The following is a 23,682-nucleotide window of genomic DNA, read 5'->3' as shown; positions in this document are numbered from 1 at the left end:
CAAAAATAAGACATAAATATGGAAAGTGAAATGAATCAAAGCCACATGATTAAAATCATATGAATAAGAAAGGCAGTAATTACCAAAGAAAGGAGGAATTTATATGAGCTGAAATCAATGGAGAAAGAATCAGAGAAGGGGCTGGTCCTGAGTTAGGCTTTGAATAAAAAATAACTAGAAAAGATGAGAGAAGTCCAAAATTACAATGCTTAGCACACAGTAGATATTCAATAAATATTTGCTGATAGATGTTCAATAAATAATTTGATGAATAAATAAATGGTTGAGCCCAAAAGTAAGGATCAGAGAAATGAATGAACAAAATGTATTAATGAACTAGCCTGCAGCTGGACCCATGTCATATAGTATCAAGAAATATTCAGAAGGTTAGAGTCTATTAAATACCTCAACTGCCAAGGTAAGAATCGGTTCATACCGTGTCCCTAAACATATGCACAAGTACCTCCTATCCTAAAAAAGCAACCAACTATCTAGACTCCAAAAATCCCTCGAAAACACTTTCCTTAGTGTTTAGAAAGGAGTCATTTATTTACTTTCTTTCTTCTTCTCATCTAAATTGCTGGAAACTAGTCTTCAATGATAATCTTAAATCCTTCTCCTACACTTTACTTCTCAATCCATAAACTTCCCTGGAAATAATGACCTCTGATTTGCCAAATTTGAACGAACACTGCTGTGTAACAGCTGATACTGTTAATGACTCCCTCCTTCTCTAACTACATCTACACTCCGACTTTTCTTATAACGTGCTCTCCTGTTCTCCTCATACCCGGTTCATGCTGACTTTATTACTTCTGCAATAGGCTGTTCTACCTTCCTTCACTCATTCCTTAGGTATTGGTATTCCTTGGAGTCTAATCCTTGGTGCTTGAATTTTCTCATGGATTTCCTTTATCTGAATGATCTTATCCAAACTCTTGGTCCAAGTACCATATATAAACTATTCGAAATCAGGGACTCCAGCCTAGTCCTCTCACACTGCTTTTGGATGGCCACCCCACCCCCAACCCGCCGGCCATCTCTCCCATAGGAAGTTCAGTTTCCACATTTAATTTAATTCATCATCCTTCTTGCAAGACCCACTTCTACTCTTGGTATTTCGATTAATTTGGGTGACACCCAGTTACCTATGCTATAAATATGAAGTATCCTTGACTTCTCCCTCCCTTTCATTCTCTATGGCCAGTCAATGACAAACTTCATTTAACCCCCAGGTTTTCATTTCTTACTATTGGAAAACCTACCAATCAGTCCCCCAGGCTCCAGTCCTCTGCTAAAGAAATGAATTCTCTGCTTAGCTTCCAGTGGCACTCATTACAGGTACACAATAAATATTCATTGGTTGTATTTAAATTGTAATAAATATTTACTGATTACATACTGTGTGTTAAGGACTAAAAAGTTCAAAAGTGAACAAGAAAGTATGTCTTGACATGGATGAATCGATCAATGGATGGATGGATGGATAAATGCCACTATGATCTCAACCCAGAGTTTTAGCCCTTCAATGGCTTTTCAGTTCCTCCAGCATAGAGAGTCTATAAATATTTCCTTGAATTGGTCTCCTCTTATGTCCTCCAACTACTCACTTATTATTTCTTGCCTTAAAGTTTACTTCAAACTGCTTAAAGGTCCATATATACCCTAATTCCATCTCTTGTTTTCCAGCCTCCATCAGGGCTGTTTTTTTTCTGCCAGGAATGTTGTTTGTGTATCCTTTCACCACAACAACTTCTTCAATTGCTTAGTCGCCCTTCATCCTTTAGGATTGGACTTTAAGGATCATCCTTCAGGGATCCTTAGGATCATCCTTCCCCCCTCCAAGAAACCTTCCCTGACACCTTCCATCAGTCTCAGATTTGAGTTCATTCCCTTTCCACTCACTTTTGTTAAAATTCTATGCATATCTCTATTACATAACATCTGTTTACATCCCATTCTCCCCAACTAGACTGTGAGCATCCTAAAGCCAGAATTATGCCTTACTCCATCTTTAAATTCCCAGTTTCTAGCATAGTGCCTTGCCCACTTAAGGCTGTTAACTGTTTAATGACTGAATATATGAAGCAATATTCTATTTAAGAAATTAACAAATTTCAAACACAGGAGACCACTCTTCCCATATCAAAAGCTTAAGGCTTATTAATAGAAGAAACAGATTGTAAGCAAATAATTATACAAATAAGGAACAAATTAGTTTTTTTGTACAGTTTAAGAAATAAGGACCTGAAGGAGGCGGTTAAAGAATCTTTTGTCACATTTTTTCACACATCAAACCATTCTTTTCTAATATTCCATAATCTATCTCTTCTGTAAATTTTGATTTTAAAAGCAAAAAAAGCAAAAAAAAAAATTCATATCCCCTTGGGTATTAAAAGTAAATAACATGAATTTCCTAAGTCTTAAAATGATTTCTGTTCACTAACAAGAACCCGCTATTATGATGTCATTAAAGCACCTGAGCACGGTCAAGGTGTCTACTAAAAAAGATGTCTTATATACAAACAAAAGATAAAAACAAAATCCTTCATCATAGTGACTGTTTCCAATCACTTTAGACTTTCTGAAATCCAAGCAAGTTGAACTTTGCTTTCAAACAGCAATAAGCTCAGCTATACTTCCTCTCTCATTTTAAGAGGTTAAATTTATAACAAGTCTCCTAAATCATCTTGTGGAACACCAGACGTTCAGAACAATTGATACGGTATACTTAATAAAGGTGAAGGGGTTTCTAGATGCAGAAAATCTGTAAACCCTTCCTAGATTTGCTAAAATAGTATAATATGACATTAATATTTGAAATTTTTTATGAGAAATGCTAACATTGTGTAGTAACTCTCATAAAATAAGTAATGAATATAAATATTTCATATGAATTTTATTTGAGAAAGTAGAATTAATAAATTATCTCTTGTTTGACGATATAGCTATTTTAAAAGAAGATATTTTTAGGCGATTTTTAGTTCTTAACTGCTTTGTCATAGGCTAAATTTTTCAGTAAGAGACTTTTTTAAAATAAAAAACATTTTTTGTCTTCTTAATGTAGCACTGCAAATGAAAACTTTACCCTACTGGACTTCCCTGGTGGCGCAGTGGTTAAGAATCTGCGTGCCAATGCAGGGGACACAGGTTCGATCCCTGGTCCGGGTAGATCCCACAGGCCACGGAGCAACTAAGCCCATGCGCCACAACTACTGAGCCTGCACTCTAGAGCCCGCAAGCCACAACTACTGAGTCTGCATGTCACAACCACTGAGTCTGCGTGCCACAACTACTGAAGCCCACACGCCTAGAGCCCATGCTCCGCAACAAGGGAAGCCACCACAATGAGAAGCACGCACACCACAACAAAGAGTAGCCCCCGCTCACCAGAGCTAGAGAAAGCCCGCGCGCACCAGCGGGCAACGCAGACCCAGCACAGCCAAAAATAAATACATAAATAAATTTATTAATAAAACAAGCAACAACCAAAAAAACACAACTTTACCCTACTTAATTTAATTTAAAATAAATTTATTAATAAAACAAGCAACAACAACAAAAAAACTTTACCCTACTTAATTTAATATTTACCTAGTTGGCTAGTTTAGTAAGAGATTAATTTATAAACTCTTTAAGAAACATCTTTCAAAGTGGGAAGACGCTTCTGCATATAAAAAATACAGCATTCCTTCTTCACCTCTTTGCCCATAAATCTAAGGAATTCTAGTACAAATGAAAATTCCTGGATTAATTATCTAAGAAATCTGAGTATCCCTGAAAAGGTGACAATGAATCAAACAAGTCTCCTTTTCCTTCTGTATTCCAGCATTACGACCAAGGCATCATTTAACTATTGCATAATAACTCATTTTAAGCTGCTCAAAGAGAATCATTAATTAAGGAACTGCTTCTATATGTACATCTATATCAGAGTACTATCTAAATCTTGCCTCTGTGTCTTATGAAGAAATGAGTGGCACAGAGAAAAGCATCCAAAATGATGAAAGTATTAAAAAGTAGGGATCTGGAAGAGGGGCATTCATATAAGCCACTTAAGACCAGTTCAAATGCTCTCTTTTATTTTCCACTTTTAATATGAAGGTTTAGCAAATATTTCATTCTTTAAAAGCATCTCATTTTTTGACACCGTTGATAGCCTTTCCACTTTTCTGTCTGTCAGGGCCTTTGATAGACATCCTTCCTCCTGCGGTGTATCCAGAGTCTGTGATCTACTGGTTGAGAACAGGAAGCTTCCTAAACCACTCTAACAATAAGCCTATGGAATATACATTTGGGATGACTCCTGGCCTAGAGATTTCTACTAGAATGGTAACTTGTAGACCTCTGGAAATTAAGAAATGTTATGAAATTTTCTCTCCACCCAAAAATGAAAAACAAATAATGCAAATGTCTTGAATGGTCAGAAGTACAGTGACCTAAAAATAGATAAATTCCTGAAATCCTTATCATTATATCACATTCTAAATTTTCAAAATGGGCTGATACATTTAACAAGTAATAATGATATATTATACAATAATCTAACTTCTTTAGAAATGCATAGACTCATTCCATCTAACTTTTACAATCTCCTCATGAAGTGAGTAGGGCAGACATTACTGTAACTACCTTAAAGATTAAAAAGCTAAGGCACAAAGAGGAAAATGACTTGCCCAAGGGAACAGAATAATACAAAATGGGATTGAGACTACCAAGGTCTTCTGACACCTTGCCTAATTTTTTTTCTGCCAGAATTTATTAAATTGAGACAATTAATAGTTTCAGATTACAAGTCTCACTGATGCTTATTCAGAGCTTAACTCAGATAGGTCAAATTTTAAAGTTTTAAGCCTTCCATTAAGCAACTCAGAGAGCATCAGATGTACAGACAATCAGGTGAAAAATGTTCAAAAAGAAACAAATAAATGGAAGTAAAATACCATATACTGGTAATGGAACTGATTACACGAATAATTCATTTGGGGCAACTTTGTGTACACAAAAAAGTTTACTGTAGCATTGTCTAAAACTGTGAAGCATTGTAGACAAACTTAAATGTTCATTAGTGGGAAACATAAATAAAATATGGTGCATCCAGTTTAATGAAATATGATGCAGGTCTGAAAGTATGGAAGAAAGATGGCCATGACTTTTTGTTATATTTATTGGTAGAACATAGTCTATAAAATATTTACCCCCCCATACATTATATATTATGTAGTACATATCACATATATATATCATAGCATATATTATACAGATATTCTCACATCCTGCATATTACATATTGATATCTAGATACAAATAGATGTATACACATATTTATTTATGAATACATAATATATTTATACCTGGAAAATATTTTTACCTATTTTTCCAGTATCTAGTTCTGGAAAAATAGGTACCAAATTGTTAACAGTAATCACCTCTGCAGAGTGGGATTATAGGAGGGTATGAGTGTAGGCAGATAACTTTTAGTTTCTGTTTCATATACTTCTACATTGTTTGAGGTTTGTGTAGTCAGCAAATGCTATCTTTAATATATTAGAGAAAATGTGAAGGGTTGGTATGAGCTGATTATATAAATAGGTTTAAATATGTTCTTTGAAAACAGAGCAAAAATAAATTATTAGTGAAAGAGTACTGTTTAAAAAGTTGTAGCTCTCCCTGCTTCTGCCCTTTGCACTGGCTGGAGTGGGGACACGGGAGCTGGAGAAGGTACCTAATGCCATGAGATAGAAGCCACGCTTTGTGGAAAGCAGTACAATAAATAAGAGAACAAGCCATGGACTTCATACCGCGGAGTTACCACAAGAGCAATGCTGTTGCATGAGTGAAAAATATTCTTTTTCCATGTTTAAGCTAGCATTATTTTGGCCTGTTACAGTACAGTTAAACCTAATAAAGTATCTGATTCACATGGTATTCCAACAGCATGACTTGTTCAGTTCTCATGGAAAACAGACATCTATCATAGAGTTACAAGCAAGATATTATCTTAGCCTGTTTTATTAAATACTTTTTCTGCTTCCATACTTTCCTATCAACATTATGACTAAAGTTTGCCTTCTACTGGAGCTTTCTACAGTGAAGAGCATGTTTACTGGGCAATAGAGTTGTTCAGTATCATTAACAGTTACATCTATTCAAATAAAACAACATATTGCTCCTCTGGGCTTATACTTCAGTTTGATGACCTTAGTTAGTGTGAGTTTAATACTAAGACGAGATTCCATGTTTGCTGTGGCAACAAAAATATGAACCTAGAATTCTGAGGGTTAGGCTACAAATTCATAAGGTTACATCACATTTTGAGGTCTCTGGTCTGAAAACACAGTGTCACTAGCCAATTTGACACTTCTATGTGATCAAGAACGAGAATCATGTCAAAAAGAAAATACTGAGGTGAATGAGTTTATATTTTAATTGAATGGCATTTTAATGTTCTTAACTGTTAAAAAGCAAACAGGATGGATTAAAAGATTAGATATAGTTTTAGTCTAATGAAATCTGAGGAATTTATCAAAGAAAGGGCTTTTGCTCTTTTTGTTTGCTTGTATGTGTGCGTTTTGGTGGTGGTAGTGTGTGGGGTGGGGCGGGGGGAGAATGGATCAAACATTGGTTACTAATATAGCACAGTTATCACCTCATAGAGTTATACTGCTTAAAATTAATTATGTCTCTATGTTTTATAAACAATAAGGCACAAAATAAGCTATCATTTTTATACTAAGTTATGACACTTTGTCACAATAAGGACATATACATCTCTCTTTTCTCAGTGATGATACTGTATTGTAAGCTATTATAAACTCCATTTTTAGCAAAAAACAAAAACAAAAACACTATTTTATTGACCTAGAAACAGCTGTTCCATGAGAACTGGAGGGTGGCTGTCACCATATAATTGTGCAATGTTATATACTTTTTCTGCACTCAGTTCTCTTTACTTTTTAATCATTTCATATTTTTATGTCACCAATCCGAGAATTTAAATGATTGGCTGTTTAGGTACAAAGTTCTTCTTTACAAAAATAAATATTTATAAAGCTCTAAACTAAATCAGGTTTGCCCAACGTCATTGGTTTCTAAGATTTGGGGAGGGGAGGTAAGCGGAAGAGCTGGGCACAATAATTCTAACACACACAAACACAGAAGCCTGAAGATGTGATTATATCTTCTTTTCTCTGCTTATTTACAAAGAACCTACAGTATGTGATCCTGACGACACATGTTTCCTATTTTGTCAGTTCAATAAAAGCATACCATGTCAATGGTTTTTAGCTTGTGATTTGGTGATTGTTTCAGCACTGACTGACCTGTATGTCAGCTGACACAGCTGACATAGTTAAATCAGAAATTAGCATGCAGTCTCCTAAAAATGCCAGACACATGGACCCTCTGCACCAGAGAGATATAATGAAACCCACATGATACCCCCATTAAACAATGAAACATGTGACATTAACTAAAAACAGGAACACATCAGCAAATGTGCCTGAGGAAGTTTATGGTATTTAACTCCTAAACATTAATTTTATCGTGGTATATGAGGAACTAATTAACTGAGAGTTTCCTTTTTTATTGGAAGCGGAAATACTGTTCAGAAAACTGATGAAGAGTAAGTACAGCATATTTTAAGTTTATGCAGCTTGGCTCATCGACTTCTATTTATTTAAGCTAATCTCAGAAGGCAATTAAATGTTTCAATCAGTAACTTTATATGGCTATTTTATTTAGCACATTTCTGAAAAATTAATCAATGTGTTAAAATGCAGAATGAGTACGTGAATGTATTTCTAGCTTCATATAGCCAAAACAATGACTAAATACATTTTCAAAAAAATCACATGATCTTTTCCAACATGAGCTCTAATAGACAAGTGTAAAATGATAATAAAAAAGTTAAAAACTTGGTGATTATAATTAAAATAGTTAAGAGACAAATGTTTCCATCAGCACTAAAATACTTTTCTCTAAACAACTGTATTTTCCTAGTCAGAGGAAGTCTCATTTAGGTGTGGCAGAATGAATTTGATCCTATATAGCATGAGTCCCCAACCCCCAGTCCGCGGAACCAGGCCGCACAGCAGGAGGTGAGCGAGCAAAGCTTCACCTGCCGCTCTCCATCGCTCGCATTTCAGTCTGAGCCATCGCTGGCCTTACCACCTGAACCCCGCCGCTCGCCCACCGGTTGGTCCGTGGAAAAATTGTCTTCCGTGAAACCGGTCCCTGGTGCCAAAAAGGTTGGAGACCGCTGCTATATAGGACATGAAATGTAATTAATTGCTGGGTGTGGTTCTAATATAATCTTTTTTTTTTTTTCTTTGGTGAGGGGAGACACAGGATGTATGTTTTGCTGGTATTATACTCAGTATCCATCATTTATAAGTAACTTAATAAGACAGACACAATGGTAGGTACTGCTTCATATAAAATCCTATTTAATCTCTGTAACAATTCAGTAAAATGAGTGTTATTAATCCATTTTGTAGGTCAGGAAACTGAATCTCAACAACTTGCACAAGGACAATTAAAGTAGCAAAATGAGGCAAATCAATTGCTTATCTGAATATTATACATATCCCTGTAAGTGCAAGATAAATTTTGTTATAATATTCTGTTCTGTGGTTGTAACATGATAGATCAACAACCATAACTTCCAAGTAAAAAGGTTGTAACATTTAAAAAATGAATATATAATATACGAAGCCACAAGTTCCTAAATGTCTTGGATTCAGGCACCATCAGTGGCTCAATAATTCTTTCCTGACACTCCTAAGACTAAAGAAAGGTCCAACTGCTCCATTTTATTAAGTAATATGTTTCAAACAACTCAGGTAATTTATGTAGTGTCTGAGAGATGTCTCTGTATTTTCCTTGAAATTTTAAAATATCCTGTGTGCCCCTGTGAATTAGCTTCAGCACCCTGGTACCTTAGCACGGTTTGGGAACTACAGTCCATTAGTTTGGGAACTATAGCCCATCTCTAGGGAAAGATACTGTATCTGTAGCTATGTGACACATTCAATTTGACACTTTGGGCCAAACTATCAAGCCAACTCTTTTACAACTGTTTCCTACTATATACAGAAAATGGGTTATTTTATTGGATTTTGACTTCCTGTAGTTTTTTAAAATTTCCACATAAAATGTCTTCCTGTCAAAAATTTCTGAAGCATCTATTAGAATTACGTGGCTAGAAATTTTACACCCAAAAAAAAGGAGAGAGGCAGAGGACTATAGTCATTAGTAAAAAGAGAAGCACCTATTCCTTTCCTTTCTGCCTATAAAATATGTGCTCTGAAGGAACAGCACTTAACCTGAGTGGGGGGCTGGGGTGTAAGGAAGCTGAGTGTTGTGGAAAGAGAACTGAAAGTTGGGGCCAGAGAAATTGGTATTGACGAAACTCATGACCTTCAATCACCTTACCTCAAAGGTCCCTCTCAAGTCTAAAATATTGGGCTAGGGGCTTCCCTGGTGGCCCAGTGGTTAAGAATCTGCCTGCCAATGCAGGGGACATGGGTTTGATCCCTGGTCTGGGAAGATCCCACATGCCGCGGAGCAACTAAGCCCGTGTGCCACAACTACCGAGCCTGCGCTCTAGTGCCCGTGAACCACAACTACTGAAGCCCACACACCTAGAGCCCGTGCTTCGCAACAAGAGAAGCCATCGCACACCACAATGAAGAGTAGCCCCTCCCCCCCACTCACTGCAACTAGAGAAAGCCCGCATGCAGCAATGAAGATCCAACACAGCCAAAAATGAATAAATAAATACATTAAATAAATAAATCTATAAAAAAAGAACTTGCTGTATAAAAATAAATAAATAAAATAAAAATTTTTTTTAAATAAATAAAATGTTGGGCTAAAACCAGCATACATATTCAAATTCATTTTGAATTTTGGTAGATTTTTTTCTATGATGAGCCAGCACAAAACTCTTCCTGCCAACCTAAAACTGTTCTTCAGGTGTCAAAGATGTGTACATTTTATTTCAAAAATATCCACGTGGGACTTCCCTGGTGGCACAGTGGTTAAGAATCCACCTGCCAATGCAGGGGACACGGGTTCAATCCCTGGTCCGGGAAGATCCCACATGCTGTGGAGCAGCTAAGCCCGTGCACTACAACTACTGAGCCTGTGCTCTAGAGCCCGCGCTTGGCAACAAGAGAATGAGAAGCCCACGCACCACAACGAAGAGTAGCCCCTGCTCACCCCAACTAGAGGAAACCCACGCACAGCAACAAAGACCCAACGCAGCCTAATAAATAAATAAAAATTAAAAAAAAAAATCTACCTGATACAAGCTTTGCAGTTCACAGGTTCAAGTCTTTGGTTAAGAGCTTAGGACTCCACTCAGATTTTCCAGCAGAAGCAAATGGACTGTGTCCTTGGACTCTTCAACCATCCGGAGTATACTTGAACCAACTCATTTGTACATACATTCAGTTTATAATTCAGAATTGGAACTGGCATTTATTTATTTATTTTTAATTTTGGCCTAGCCATGTGGCTTGCGGGATCTCAGTTCCCTAACCAGGGATTGATCCCGGGCCACAGCAGTGAAAGTACCAAATCCTAACCACTAGACCACCAGGGAACTCCCAGGATTTTAGTTATTTAGTTTTTCAAATTTATTTCAAGGACTTCAATGATTGTTTTCTGATTAAAATGAGCTAGTACCCATAAACATAATTTAAAATTGGGATTTTTAATTACTGCAATATAAAATCTGGGGTGTGTTTAACATGTAGCAACTGAATTGACAATTTTCACAGAACTGGTAAGTTAAAAATACAGATTACTTCATTATTTTTTTTCCCTGAATGTTAAACCAGTGTTTTTACATAACTTTTTTCAAGTTATTATACATATTTAAAGCACTCCATTTAATAATACACCATTATTTTTACCTCCTTAGAAGTCTAAGAGTATTTTTAGACTTTAAAAAAGAAGTAAGAAAGGCAATAACTAGATATAGATTCATGAAGAAGTGTGGTTTCATGCTTGATTTCACTAACAGCAAACACCAAAACAGAACTGAAATTCTGATAATATATCAATGTTTGTAAAGTGACCTACATATTCATAGATAAGAGTGGACTACAACATTCTCTAAAGCTTCCTTTCTATCTAGCCAGTTTGCTCTGAAGTCTCTGGCTGTGCTATTAATTTATTCTTATATTGTTTAATGACACACTTTCTAGCAGTTAAGAGAAATTCCAGCAACTACATTCTGTAGGTGTCCATTCCACACCGTGTTTCTACCATCGTATTTCTTAAAGGGAAAATACCTTTATTTCCAACTAGAAGTTTCTTTTTTGGAAAAGAAGCTTGATGATGTTTGATGATGATGGTTAGGTTACCCAACTGGGGTTTTTATTTTTTCCCCATTGATAACATTTTAACTTTCATGTGTAGTTTCAAAGATTTTAATTTTATTTATCAAAACACATAGTCTACACAGAAAAATTTATCATCAATACTCTCTTGAATGGATTGATGAAAAGCATTTGAGAGTATCTGATACCAAAAAATAGTATACCTTTCATATTTACTTGAAACTCAAATCAAGATGGATTAGTCAGTGTCGCTTTCATTGAGAACTCCGTGATATTACTCAAATTAAAACAAATGACAGCCAGAGCAGTGACCTATGATTGACAATTACAGGGGGAATAAAATAGCAAGTCCCACTGAAGAGAGAAGACGGCAAGATTTCTTTCCCTACCTCGATTCCTTTCCTGCAACATGATTATGGAGGAAATAAGTAGCCTGGAGTATGTATCGCTCCCACCCAGCTCCTCGTTCAAACTGACAGTGTGAGAGTGTCAACAAGGGTGGCACTCTCTTTTACTACTGGCTTTTTCTTCGTTTTAGAGTTTGGCATGATGCTTCTTTCAAGCTTTCCAGCAGCTGTAGAAGGCTTTATTCTATTTTACTTCCAGGATACAAAAGAAGTGGTATCACTTATAACTTTAAGCACTGAAGGTATGAATATCAAATGGTTAATATATTAGCAACTTTATGAAGGGAAACATTTCTCCACACCACGTTACGTTAACACTGAACAAATTTGCTATGCCAGCTCTGTCAAATGGGAGTGAGGCAGAGGTGTTCTTGACCTTTTCCAGCCCCCCAGTTATGCTATTGTTCATACTCAATGTGGTTTTCTCTTCAGCACAATATTCGCTAATGGGACTTATGTCTACAGTTGCTTAAAAAATTTCTTTTTCAAAAACAGAACTAGTCTATATGTACATATTGCAGGTGCAGTCTGAGGCAACTGCTGATTTTTAAAAGTGTCATTTTTTTTTCATTTTAGTAACCAAGGCTATGAAAAACATATTGGCAACATACATTTAATGTGAATAGTAATTCCTTAGGTAAAGGGAAACAAAAAAATCTTTTGTAATTAAAAACTCAGAAATCAATGTAGCAATAGAATTTTAAATTCTCTTCTTAAAATTTAAATTATTTTTAGAATTTAAATATTTAGGATATAAATATAGTCCTTAGTTATACAAAGAAGTTGGTGTTTCTGGATGAATCAATCTACAAAGACAGTATTATGCAACAAATAATATTAAATAAATACATTAAGGATCCAGAGTGAGAACACCATCTTAAAACACAGGAAACCTAAGTCAAGAGAAAGATGTGCAAAAGCCATGTTTAAAACTGCAAAGAGCAAAGTGCTTACAAGTATGAATTTTTATACTCCTCAGTTCAGTTCACTTTTACCTAGACCCCATGGTTGCAATCTACTCACTCACATGGCTTTAAAATATTACATCCCATTTCTTCATTGCTGTATAAAGAAAGTTTAAAATCTAGGAATAAATGTTAAATATGAAAATTCAAAACATCATTTAACAGGAAGCAGATTTGATTCCTAGTAATGTTCAGAAGAATTTCTCAAATGCAATAAGTGTTGGAGCATAGCAAGATGCTAATGTGACAATTTATTAACATATAAATGAACCAAAGTCTACTGGTATTTACAAAATAATATTCTATATAAATATCTAAAATGATAATACTTTGCTAATTGTTTTCAGTGGTATTCTACTTTGATCAGTGAAAATATTTCAATTATTAGATTGTTTCCAAAACTCACAGTGTATAATTTTGATTTTCCTTAAAAAAGTCATAAAATCACAGGCAAGTAAAGTTGATAAGCAATATAAACAGTTATCTCAATGTAACCCATCATTTAGTGTAAAAATGCCCTTGTGTTGTTTGTAATGAATGCTCAATCATTTATCCATTCATTCAACAAATAGTTGAAATTGTACTAAAAGTGAAGATATAACAATACGTGAGACAGAATGAGCACTGGCCCTCATAGAGTTTACAATTAAAGTGAAAGGAAATACACAGGACCCAAAGGAACCTGGAGAAAGGGATCTAACTAGATTAGGCCAGCTTTCCCTGTCTGAGCTGGAAGAGGTTCAGAAAACCAAGGAGAGTGAACACAGACAATTCAAGTCCAAAGTCAATAAAGAGTATGGTTCGGTCTAAGAACTAAAAGAAGCCTAATGAGAAATTAGGCTGTAAATGTAGGGAGGAGACGGATAATGGAAGGCCAACTGATTCACATTAGGAAACTTGGGTTTATCTTAAAGGGCAATGGAAAGCTATTAAAATGCATATTCCTGTCTTACCTACATAAAAATAAATTGAACCCGAAAATTATATTCATAATTTAAGAATACACTGGAAATGAAAGTTATGAAACAAAATTATAAAAAGCAAATATTGGCTTCAGAAGCATAGAAATAATCTAAGCTCTTGAATACAACATAAATCCTTTTCTACACTTTCTGTGTGTTTCCTCTTTAAAATAAAAATGCTATATGGGTGATCTCATTTCTTGGTGTGGCAGGAATATTAAATTGCCTAAAGCCATGCCCTCCACGCACGCCCAAGTAAAAAATCAGTGGTACTTACTACATCCAGCCTTATAGCTGAAGCCTGGAGGAAGGAGGAATCCTTGCTGGGCAGCTGCAGCCAGTGTCCGTTGATCGGGAGGGAATACAGGAATCATTAATGGCGGCAGTTGACCTTGAACCTGCTGAACGTATTAGAGTGAATCAAAGAGAAGAAGTTTTGATATTCCATGCTTCCCATCCTCCCACCCTTATGATATAAGAAAAAAATTATTCAATTCAATATACTGGCATAGAAGCCTGCTAGAACCCTGGATGTGAGGCTATGTCTTAGGACTACTTTAGATAGGAGAATCAGAATACTGAATACTTTAACTGGAAGGTGTTATCAAGTTCACTTTCTAACCTGGTGAATAATTTCCCTACATGATGATATCCTTTACAGTGATGAAGCATCAATACTTCACACTACAAGTCTTTTCTTACTGCATTAATATAATGATTAAAAAAGTATCCCTTAGGTTGAACTAAAATCTCCTTCTGTAAATCCCACCTGTTAGGACTAATTCTACCTTCTAAAACAAAATTAAACAAACAAAATTAAATGAACAGCTCTTCATTACTTGAAGATAATTCTCATGTTCATGCATAATACTAAGGTGTTTTTTTTTTAGTTCTTGAATAAAAGAGCTGAAAGAAAGCTTAGAGAGTAATAAAGACTTTCCCCATTCTTTATAGAAGAGGTAACTGAGGCCGAAAGAAAACTGACTTGCCTGTGGCCATGGAATGGGGGAGTCAAAACTATGTCTATGATCTAGTCCCTTGGATCTTTTGAATTCATCTATCCTTTTTGAGGCAATTGAACCACTCGTCAAACCACACGGCCTCTCTTTTGGTTGCCATCTTTAGAATACACCTTAATTTTCTGGTGTCACTCTCAGGATGTAGGGTTCACATCAGTAAATAAATAATCTAATACAATGGAATCACTATTTTCTTTTAATTGAACAGTAATTTCTAGAAATATAAACGAATGGAGTCATTTCTGCAGCTTTGTCACATTGTTACTAATGCAGAGGTTGTCATTTACTAAAATACCTAGGATTTTTTTCCAAATATTTAAGCAAGATTTCTCTGGTGGACATGGTTATTGGTTAGTGTTTGTCAGAGAACATACGAATGAGAATTTAGGATCCTGCTAAAGGTCACATCTGACACTTTATTCTCTTTACTATTTCTTCCTCACATGAAGTCAGTTATTTGGAAAATAAACAAATAAATATTTCATGAACACATACTGTGTATAAGAAAATGAGCTAGGTAGTACAGACATAATAGTAAACAAAACAAACAAGATCTTATGCCCATGGAGCTTACATTACAGTGGGGATAATGGTTAAAAGTAAAACAAACACATGTACAAACAAACAAACAAACAAACAAACAATTCAGTCGCTAACCTTAACAGCAACTCTGAAATATCTCCGGACTTGTTTTCCCTCTCTCTCACTGGCATTCACATTCTTAGACACATGATTCTGATAATTCTCATAATTTCTCACTTTAAAGGTCCACCTTCACTTTCTCCACCGTTTCATCTTTCATAGTAAACCTCTGAGGTATTTCTGAGATTTTGGTGTGTGTGTGTGTGTGTGTGTGTGCGTGCGTGCATGCGTGCGCACGCGCGCGTGTTGAGGGGGCAGAGGAGGGGATGAGAGAGAGAGAGAAGGAGGAAGGGTGAGGGGAGAGAAAGAGAGACAGAGAGACAGCCAGCCAGCCAGCCAGGCAAACAGAGAAACAAGCACTGTAAGAATGAGGAATCTGTTTTCAGAAATGACTCCAAATTGCAAAGTATTTCTTTTAACCAAAAGGATTTTAAACCTATCACTGCCACCAGAGTGAAACTAAAAGTGAACAACACAACCAGGAAAACAAAAAGAGAATGTTTTAAGGTTAGAACTGAAGGTTAAAAAGCTTATATCACTACAGCCCACATTTTCTGAACATACTGGAGAAAAGATAAACTTTATGTAGACACCAAAGAAAACAACTGACTGAAGTCTCAAAAATTAGAAAGTGCATATCGAGCAAGTATGTAGGAAAAAGTGGCCTGAAACAAGAGAGAGATGTTTGAAGGCAAAACAGCATGGGCGCTAGTTCTGTGTAAGAAGAGGACGCTGACCAGAATAACAAGCAAACCAAGAAACAACAAACTAGCCACGCTGGTTAAGGGTTATCACTAGCTACTATGTATCCTTTACATTTCATCGTAAGTTATTATATTTTATATAGTACATCTCCTCCTTTCTAAGACACCATTGGTTATACAATGTGTAAGATGGTTATAAATTTAATAAGAGCACTTTAGAGGGAAGAAGAAAGGAATTTCAAATGAAACACAAACAAGGGTTGTAAGAGTCATCCAAACTTCAGAGACCTTAAAATTTGGGAAAAATAACTTCTACAATTGCAGAAACAATAGCTTCTTATTTTAGTGCAGTAGTTCTTAAACTTGAAGCTATATTTTAGAATCACCTGGCAAGCTCTGAAAAACTCTCAATGCCCAGACTGTTTCCTAGACAACGGGGGTGAATTAAATCTGAATCAACAGGGGTGGGACCCAGCCATCAGCATTTTTTAACGTTCCCCTGATGATTCCAATGTGCATCCAGGTTTGAGAAGAGCTGTCTTAAAGAATGCTGAAGTCACTGTCAACAAATCTTTTTGTCTTCTTCATATTTTGCCTTGAGTTACAAAGGACTTTCAGGTATACAAGTAGTTGAAGGGAGACTCTGCCTATTACAGGTCTGGTGCTCACAGGACATTAAACTATATTCCTCATAGAGTTCCTTCTAAATGAGTCTTGTATCTGTATTTCACCTGCTCCTCTTCTGAAAAGCTTTTGATGGTTGCTTTTACTTAGAGAATAATGACCCAATCCCTTCACATGGTATTCAGGATTCTTCACAATTTGTTCCTAGTTCATCTTTCCAGGTATTTCTGCTGCCCTCCTTCAGATATTCTGTACTTCTGCCTCAATGGGTCATGAAGGGTTCCTTGCATACTAGGTGTTTTTCCACGCTTGAACAGGCTCAAAAGTATCTTCTCCTCTGTTTTTAGTAATTTCTCTTTTTCTTTTCTTCTTGGCGAAATTCAACTTATTTTTCAAAGGCTTCTGAGACCCACATAATGTCTTGGCCTGTGCAGCACTTCTTTCTTATGGTGCCAATTTTCAGGCAGAAAGAACTGTTACTTCTTTGACCTCATAAAGCTAACACAATACTTACTGTATTGAATAATAGTTACTTGTATAAGTTGAGCCTCCCTTATGACCTATGAACTTATTTAGGAAAGAGGCTGTAACTTATTTATTATTGTAACTCTAGAGCTTACAGCAGCAGCTGAAATTATTATATGAATTGATAATTCATAAATAAAGAAGAACAATGTATTATATAGTCCTGTCTGTAATCACATCTTCGTGCCCCACCTCCAAATGTCCACAAAAGGCCTGTGGAAAACGAAGTTCTTTAACGACCAGGAAGGAATTCAATTTCACTGGAGAAAAATGGCAGCATGAAATACCAGCTGCTTTGTGCTCCTATTCTTAATGTATAGATAAAGGGTCATATACATCATGATAAATCCATGATTCTTAGAATTATGCATGCATGAAGAAATAGAAAAGTAATACAGAAATACTGGAAATTTATTACATACTTCTGTAATGGACAGATATGCCTGCCTATCATGTTCTAATAACATGATGTTTTAATTATAAAAGCTTTGCTTTTACAGTACTCTATCATTACTATTTTCTTTTTTCAAACATTTCCCGGCTTTATTTACATTTATTTTTCCACGATAATTTTAGGACATGGAATTTCTCTTTGAATTCATTAACCTAATGGCTTGATGGCCAATAACAGGTTATATCTTTTATTCAAATCTTCTTTTGCTTCATATACTTATTGTAGTTTTCTTGGTAATTTTATTTGTAAGGTTTTTTAAAAAATACTTTTCTTGCTGTCGTAAAGTTAATGTGTTCTTGTTATATTATTTAACTGGTTGTTGCATGTACATAAGTCTATCTACAAAGCAGGAATAAAGACGCAGACCTCCTAGAGAACGGACTTGAGGTTATGGGGAGGGGGAAGGGTGAGCTGTGACAGGGCGAGAGAGAGTCATGGGCATATACACACTAACAAACGTAGTAAGGTAGATAGCTAGTGGGAAGCAGCCGCATGGCACAGGGATATTGGCTCGGTGCTTTGTGACGGCCTGGAGGGGTGGGATAGGGAGGGTGGGAGGGAGGGAGACGCAAAAGGGAAGACATATGGGAACATATGTTTATGTATGACTGATTCACTTTGTTGTAGAGCAGAAACTAACACACCATTGTAAAGCAATTATACCCCAATAAAGATGTTAAAAAATAAATAAATAAATAAGTCTATCTACTTGTGTGTGACAGCTTTTACCCAGGTAATTCATTCATACTCTAATAATTTATAATAATTTTTCAGGTAAAAAATTTAGTATTTTAAGAATAAACTGCAATAAATTCTGGGGCTTTAAAAAATCTGTGTATTTTATTATGATTATTAAAAAACATTTTGCTTTAGTTATTTAAAAAAAAATTTTTTTTTAATTTATTTTTGGCTGAATTAGGTCTTTGTTGCTGCATGCAGGCTTTCTTTAGTTGCGTTGAGCAGGGACTACTCTTCGTTGCAGTGCATGGGCTTCTTATTGTGGTGGCTTCTCTTGTTGCGGAGCACAGGCTCTAGACGCATGGGCTTCAGTAGTTGTGGCACATGGGCTCGGTAGTTGTGGCACGCAGGCTCTACAGCACAGGCTCAGTAGCTGTGGCACATGGGCTTAGTTACTCCGCAGCATGTGGGATCTTCACGGACCAGGGCTTGAACCCATGTCCCCCGCATTGGCAGGTGGATTCTTAACCACTGCGCCACCAGGGAAGCCCCTGCTTTAACACTGTAACTTGTTTTAGTGTCTGAATTTTCCAAGATCCACAAATGTAGAATTACACTTTTAAGGCTGAGAGAGCCTAGAGATTATCTGGCATAACACAATCATTGTGCTGATAAAGAAATGAGACTTAGCTTGGCCGTATAAATTGTTCAAGATCCCACATTTAGCTAAGAGCAAAGTTAACACTGAAACTACATCTCCTAACAATCTAGTACTCTTTTCCAACACTTGGGAAAAATTGGGGGTGGGGAGCACGAGGAATTACAAGGGAGAGGAAGAACTAAAATGAAAAATAAGCCTAATTTCATAGTCCCAATGATGTGTTTATTTTAGAATAGCATAGGAAAAATTACAGAGCATTGTAGTAATATTCAGAATAAAGTAAACAGTAAAATATATACAAAATGTGTGGGTAATTCATCTATGCAACTAAAAACACATTTCAAAAACAATTGATCCTCATTATTTGCAGATTCTGTATTTGCCAATTTGCCTACTCAATAAGATTTACTTGTATCCTTCCCAAATTTACTTGTACTAGAGCTTTTGTGGTCATTCACAGACCTGTGCAAAGTAGCAAGAAATTTTGGTGATTTTTGCTGTTTAAAATGCACATAGAATCAATAATAAATATTAATAAGGTGTCTTTAAACAGAAACACACATAAAACAAGGCTATGTATTGATCAGTTGATGAAAATAGTGTGACCAAAGCTCTCAGGAACCTAACTTTGTGTTTCGTCCAGGAGCAAAATCGTTCAGTATTTGATAATTCAGTGTTCATGGCAACTTTATAGGACATAACTAGCACAAATAATGAGCACCAACTGTATTACTGCTGTATCTTAAGTAATTTTTAGTTCCTTGATGCTGAAAATTAGCCCACCTTTGGGAGAAAAGGACGCATCACATCAAAACAGTATAATGTTTCCTGGATAAATTCTAAAACAAATTTGTTATAATGTTAGTATTTCATTCTCATATTTGCCAGTGTTGACCATTTCCAAATCCTATTCACTGTTAACTTCACTTATTTTCTTTTACTTAATGGATGAATTCCCTTAAAGCTCCTAATTAAGGTTTAAATGTGTGACATTTGTAATTAAGTTTCAACAAAATACTTTTGTCACAAAATTTTGGTCTTTTTAATGGGGGCATGTTATTCACAAGTTTGAATAACTCACAACAAATTTAAGATGCTACTTCCTATACTTTTTAAACTTTAAGATAGAATATTATGTTTTAACACTTTTTATAATTCTACCACATAGATAGTACATGTAATCTTGCCCTCTAAAATTTTATGAATCCAACACAATTATCCAGCACACATTATCACACTTGTAAAAGAACAAGTAAATACTTACCAATTATTCATAGTTAAATATTTTATATATTATGTAAATATTCTATTCAAAACCCTTCAGTGGTTCCCTGAAACTATTTAATATATCAAGTAGATATTTAAGATTATTAATTTAGCTTCCAGTCCCATGGGTCTGTTTATTATTCATTCAATCAACATTGTTACTAACTAGAATGTATACTTTTTTGGTAACCAGGAATACAAAGATGAATTCACATACAATGCCTGCTCTCCAGAAGCTCTAAGTCTGGTCGGACAAATGGATAGATAATTAGAATACACTGCCATTAGTTCAACAATAGACACTTGTATGGGATACTATGGAAGCACAAACGAGAGACTCCTAACACAGCCAGAAGAAGTCAAGGCAGGCCTCATAGAGATAGGTCCAGCAGGTGTAGGGTCTGAATGGATAAGTAGGAGTTAGCCAGGCAAAGAGGTGGGAGTGTGAAAAAAGAATTCCAAGCAGATGGGAGAAAAAATGAGCAAATTATCAGGGACAAGAAAAAAATATCATGTGAGGGGGAAACCACCAAGCAGTGTAGAACAGCAAAAAATGTAAGTGAGAACCAGTGTTAGAAAGTCTGCCTGAATCAGTCTGTGTTTCACTGAAAGACACTTGAGATTCCCCCTGTAGGCTCTGGGGACCATTTAAGTAGGTTAGGTGGTATACTCTGGTGGGCATAGGGAGAAAAGATTTGAGAGGCAAAGCGTGGAGACTAGGTACATGTTGATGTTGGGGGAGGCTATAAATGTGTGGGTATATGAGAAATCTCTGTACCTAAAAAAAAAAGAAACTATATACGTAAGAAACGGAGAAGAGGACAGAGTCATGATAACTTTCAGGTGTCTAGTTTATATAACTATTTATACTGGTATGAAACAACAACAAAAAAACATACAGGGGTAGTGACAGATTTCATGGAAGGATATGAATATGGTTCTGAACACATGTGTTTGAGGTACCTAAATAATGTTCCATTGGAGATACCTCACTAGCAGACTGATACTGCAGTCTGAAGCTAGTGAAGAGATTTTTAGAGTCTATGGTTTGGGGGATCACTTGTTGATGAGAGTGAACTAGATAATCTAAAGAGGGTTTGAAGGATAAAGAGAAGACAGCTGACAATCATCTGGGTCGCAACAATAATTCAACAAAGGGCAGAGGAAGAGGAGTCTTAAGAGCAGACAGGTAAGACAAGAATAAAGAAAATCTTGAGTACAGTATCACAAAAACCAATGGAATATCAAGGTTGAGGTAGTGCCTAATAGTGAAAAGTGTAGCAGAAAGAGTATTTTAGAGACAAAAATAATATCTTCTGGAATAGTTTATTAGAAGATGGTGATGAATCTAACAGCAACAAATCCACTAGAATGGATATTCTGAAAGGTTGAGCATATTCCAAAAGGTTGAGCACTGAATGACAGGCAAGAAAAAGGGGATGGCAAACGTGGAAGATTCTTCAGAGAAGGCTGGGTGAGGCATTAGGAGAGACACTTGATGGCAGCTGCGTAGGGATGCACAGATTTTATTGAAGTAGCAGAGTTTTAGGTAGCAGCACATTTACTGGCTGGAAGGAGCAAATGGAAATTGAGAATTGGAAATGTAGGAAAGAGCAATTGACTGGTGGACCAAAATTGCAGAGGAGGCTGAAAGGCAAGGCGGAGGTGTGGGGATTCGCTTCGACTGGGAATGGCATCTCATTCTCTGGGACCTGACGAATGAAGCTATACAAGTGGCTATAAGCCGATAATGTTCTACCGGTAAGGAAATGAGAAGGTAAGGAAAATCAGTTCCGATGGAAGAAGTTTTCTCAATGTTGAAGGTAAAATCATATGCTGAAAATGAGAGATGCTGGGATTGAGTAAGGGAGTTCAGCAAAGGTACGTAAGTTTTGGATGGTTACTGTGAGAAGTGAAAAAGAAAGTAACCACAGACGATTAAAAGGGGTGATGGAAAAGTCTAAGGCCTGAGAAGAGACCACATGAATTATGATGCTGTCAGTCTTCCCTTTTCTGTGATTTTTCTGAGTTTCTGGTCACAGATTGGGGAAAGTCAGGGAATTAGGGGGGCTTCAGCAAGGATAGGTTATGAGGAAATCAAAGTTGCTTCTGAACGACAATGGGCTTTAGACTTTACCCCAGGAAGAGAGGTCTGGAAGGCATTACTTGACTGGGAAAAATACAGGAATTAGAAAAGTAGAGGGACTACTCCGTGATACCAAGGAGCAGTTTGTGTGACAGCTCAAAAAACAGGAAGTTATGGTAGAAGACCTGTTCAAACTACATACACAAATCTTAAAATGAAAGGCAGCTATATGATTTAAGTCAGCACGATTACAAATAAAATATAAAATCTGAAACTTTTCAAATGTTCCTCAAGAATTGAGTCCGATGAGTACCATAGTATTCAAGCACATGTGGTATTTAGGGATCAATTCACCTCCAACTGCAATTCAGCCACCTTTGGTGGGAAGCACAGCAGCTGTTTAGAAGCACACAGAGACACTATACAGCAGTTTTTGAGAAAATGGAAAATATAATATTCCAAATGAGATTACAAGAGGGGTTTAGGTAGGCAGGATATAATTACCCAAACTGGAGTAACCAGGATAACAAAGCTGACTTTCCACCATTAGCAAGAAGAGGCATGGGATCGTCAATGACCACTAATAGTCTGTGTTTTCTCATTTCACATAATAGAAAGTCGATTTGTAAGCTTATCCTACCCAATGCAATGGTATTTAGAAAATGAAAAAAAAAAAAAAAACCCTACACTAAAATTTAGAATAAAGGAGCCAATTTATCTTCCAATTAATCTACTTGGAAGACTAAAGACAATCTCATTGAGTGATACAGAAACATAAAAACACTGCTCAAATTGCAATCCCTGCCTCTCACTTGCCAACAGTCACACTGAAGTTGTATCACCTCTAATTTCATTTGATTCAAGACAAAGACAAAGTAGTCATATTCTTTTAGAACAAAAATGAACAGCCATGTGGATTTTTTTACATAGTAGTCTTCTTCGGCAAAAAGCCACAGAACTTTTTTTAAAAATCGTTTCCAAGGATGAAAATGACTTTGCCAAGCAAAGTGGCTTCAAAACAGGCCTCAAAAATACTAATAGAAAGACAGATGGTTCTACTAAGAGCTTGGCTGCCAAAAAAAAAAAAAAAGTAGAAAAAAAAAGAGTGATGCTATTGAAGCTGACTGCAAAGTTATCTGATGACTACAAATACTTTTGTCCCAATGCAAGTGCTAACTCTGCCTCTAGGGCTGATACAGCCAAAATACTGACTTCCCCACATCCGATCCCCCTATATCCCCACCCCTCCTAAATAAAACCTGTCAGTGCCAAGCCCCACAAAACAGCGCAAGCATGCGCTTGATTCTGACTGACTGTTCTGCAGAAGCAAAATATTGC

At 36.2% G+C, this 23,682-nt stretch overlaps 1 protein-coding gene across 14 annotated transcripts in view; it reads right to left on the bottom strand.

Annotated features, from left to right (window-relative positions):
- SOX5 (SRY-box transcription factor 5) overlaps positions 1-23,682 on the bottom strand; it is a 993,819-nt gene that overhangs the window by 121,858 nt on the left and 848,279 nt on the right. For 12 of the 14 annotated variants that reach the window (XM_079938029.1, XM_079938030.1, XM_079938035.1 and 9 more), the window contains one exon: positions 13,963-14,086. In XM_079938029.1, the coding sequence (XP_079794155.1) occupies positions 13,963-14,086 (124 nt within the window). The remainder of the gene's footprint in view (positions 1-13,962; positions 14,087-23,682) is intronic. The other 2 variants (XM_079938028.1, XM_079938026.1) reach the window with 1 other exon arrangement.

This window comes from Stenella coeruleoalba (genome assembly GCF_951394435.1).
Source record: "Stenella coeruleoalba genome assembly, chromosome: 11".
Classification (NCBI taxonomy): domain Eukaryota; kingdom Metazoa; phylum Chordata; class Mammalia; order Artiodactyla; family Delphinidae; genus Stenella; species Stenella coeruleoalba.
This window is presented reverse-complemented; position numbering and strand designations above follow the sequence as displayed.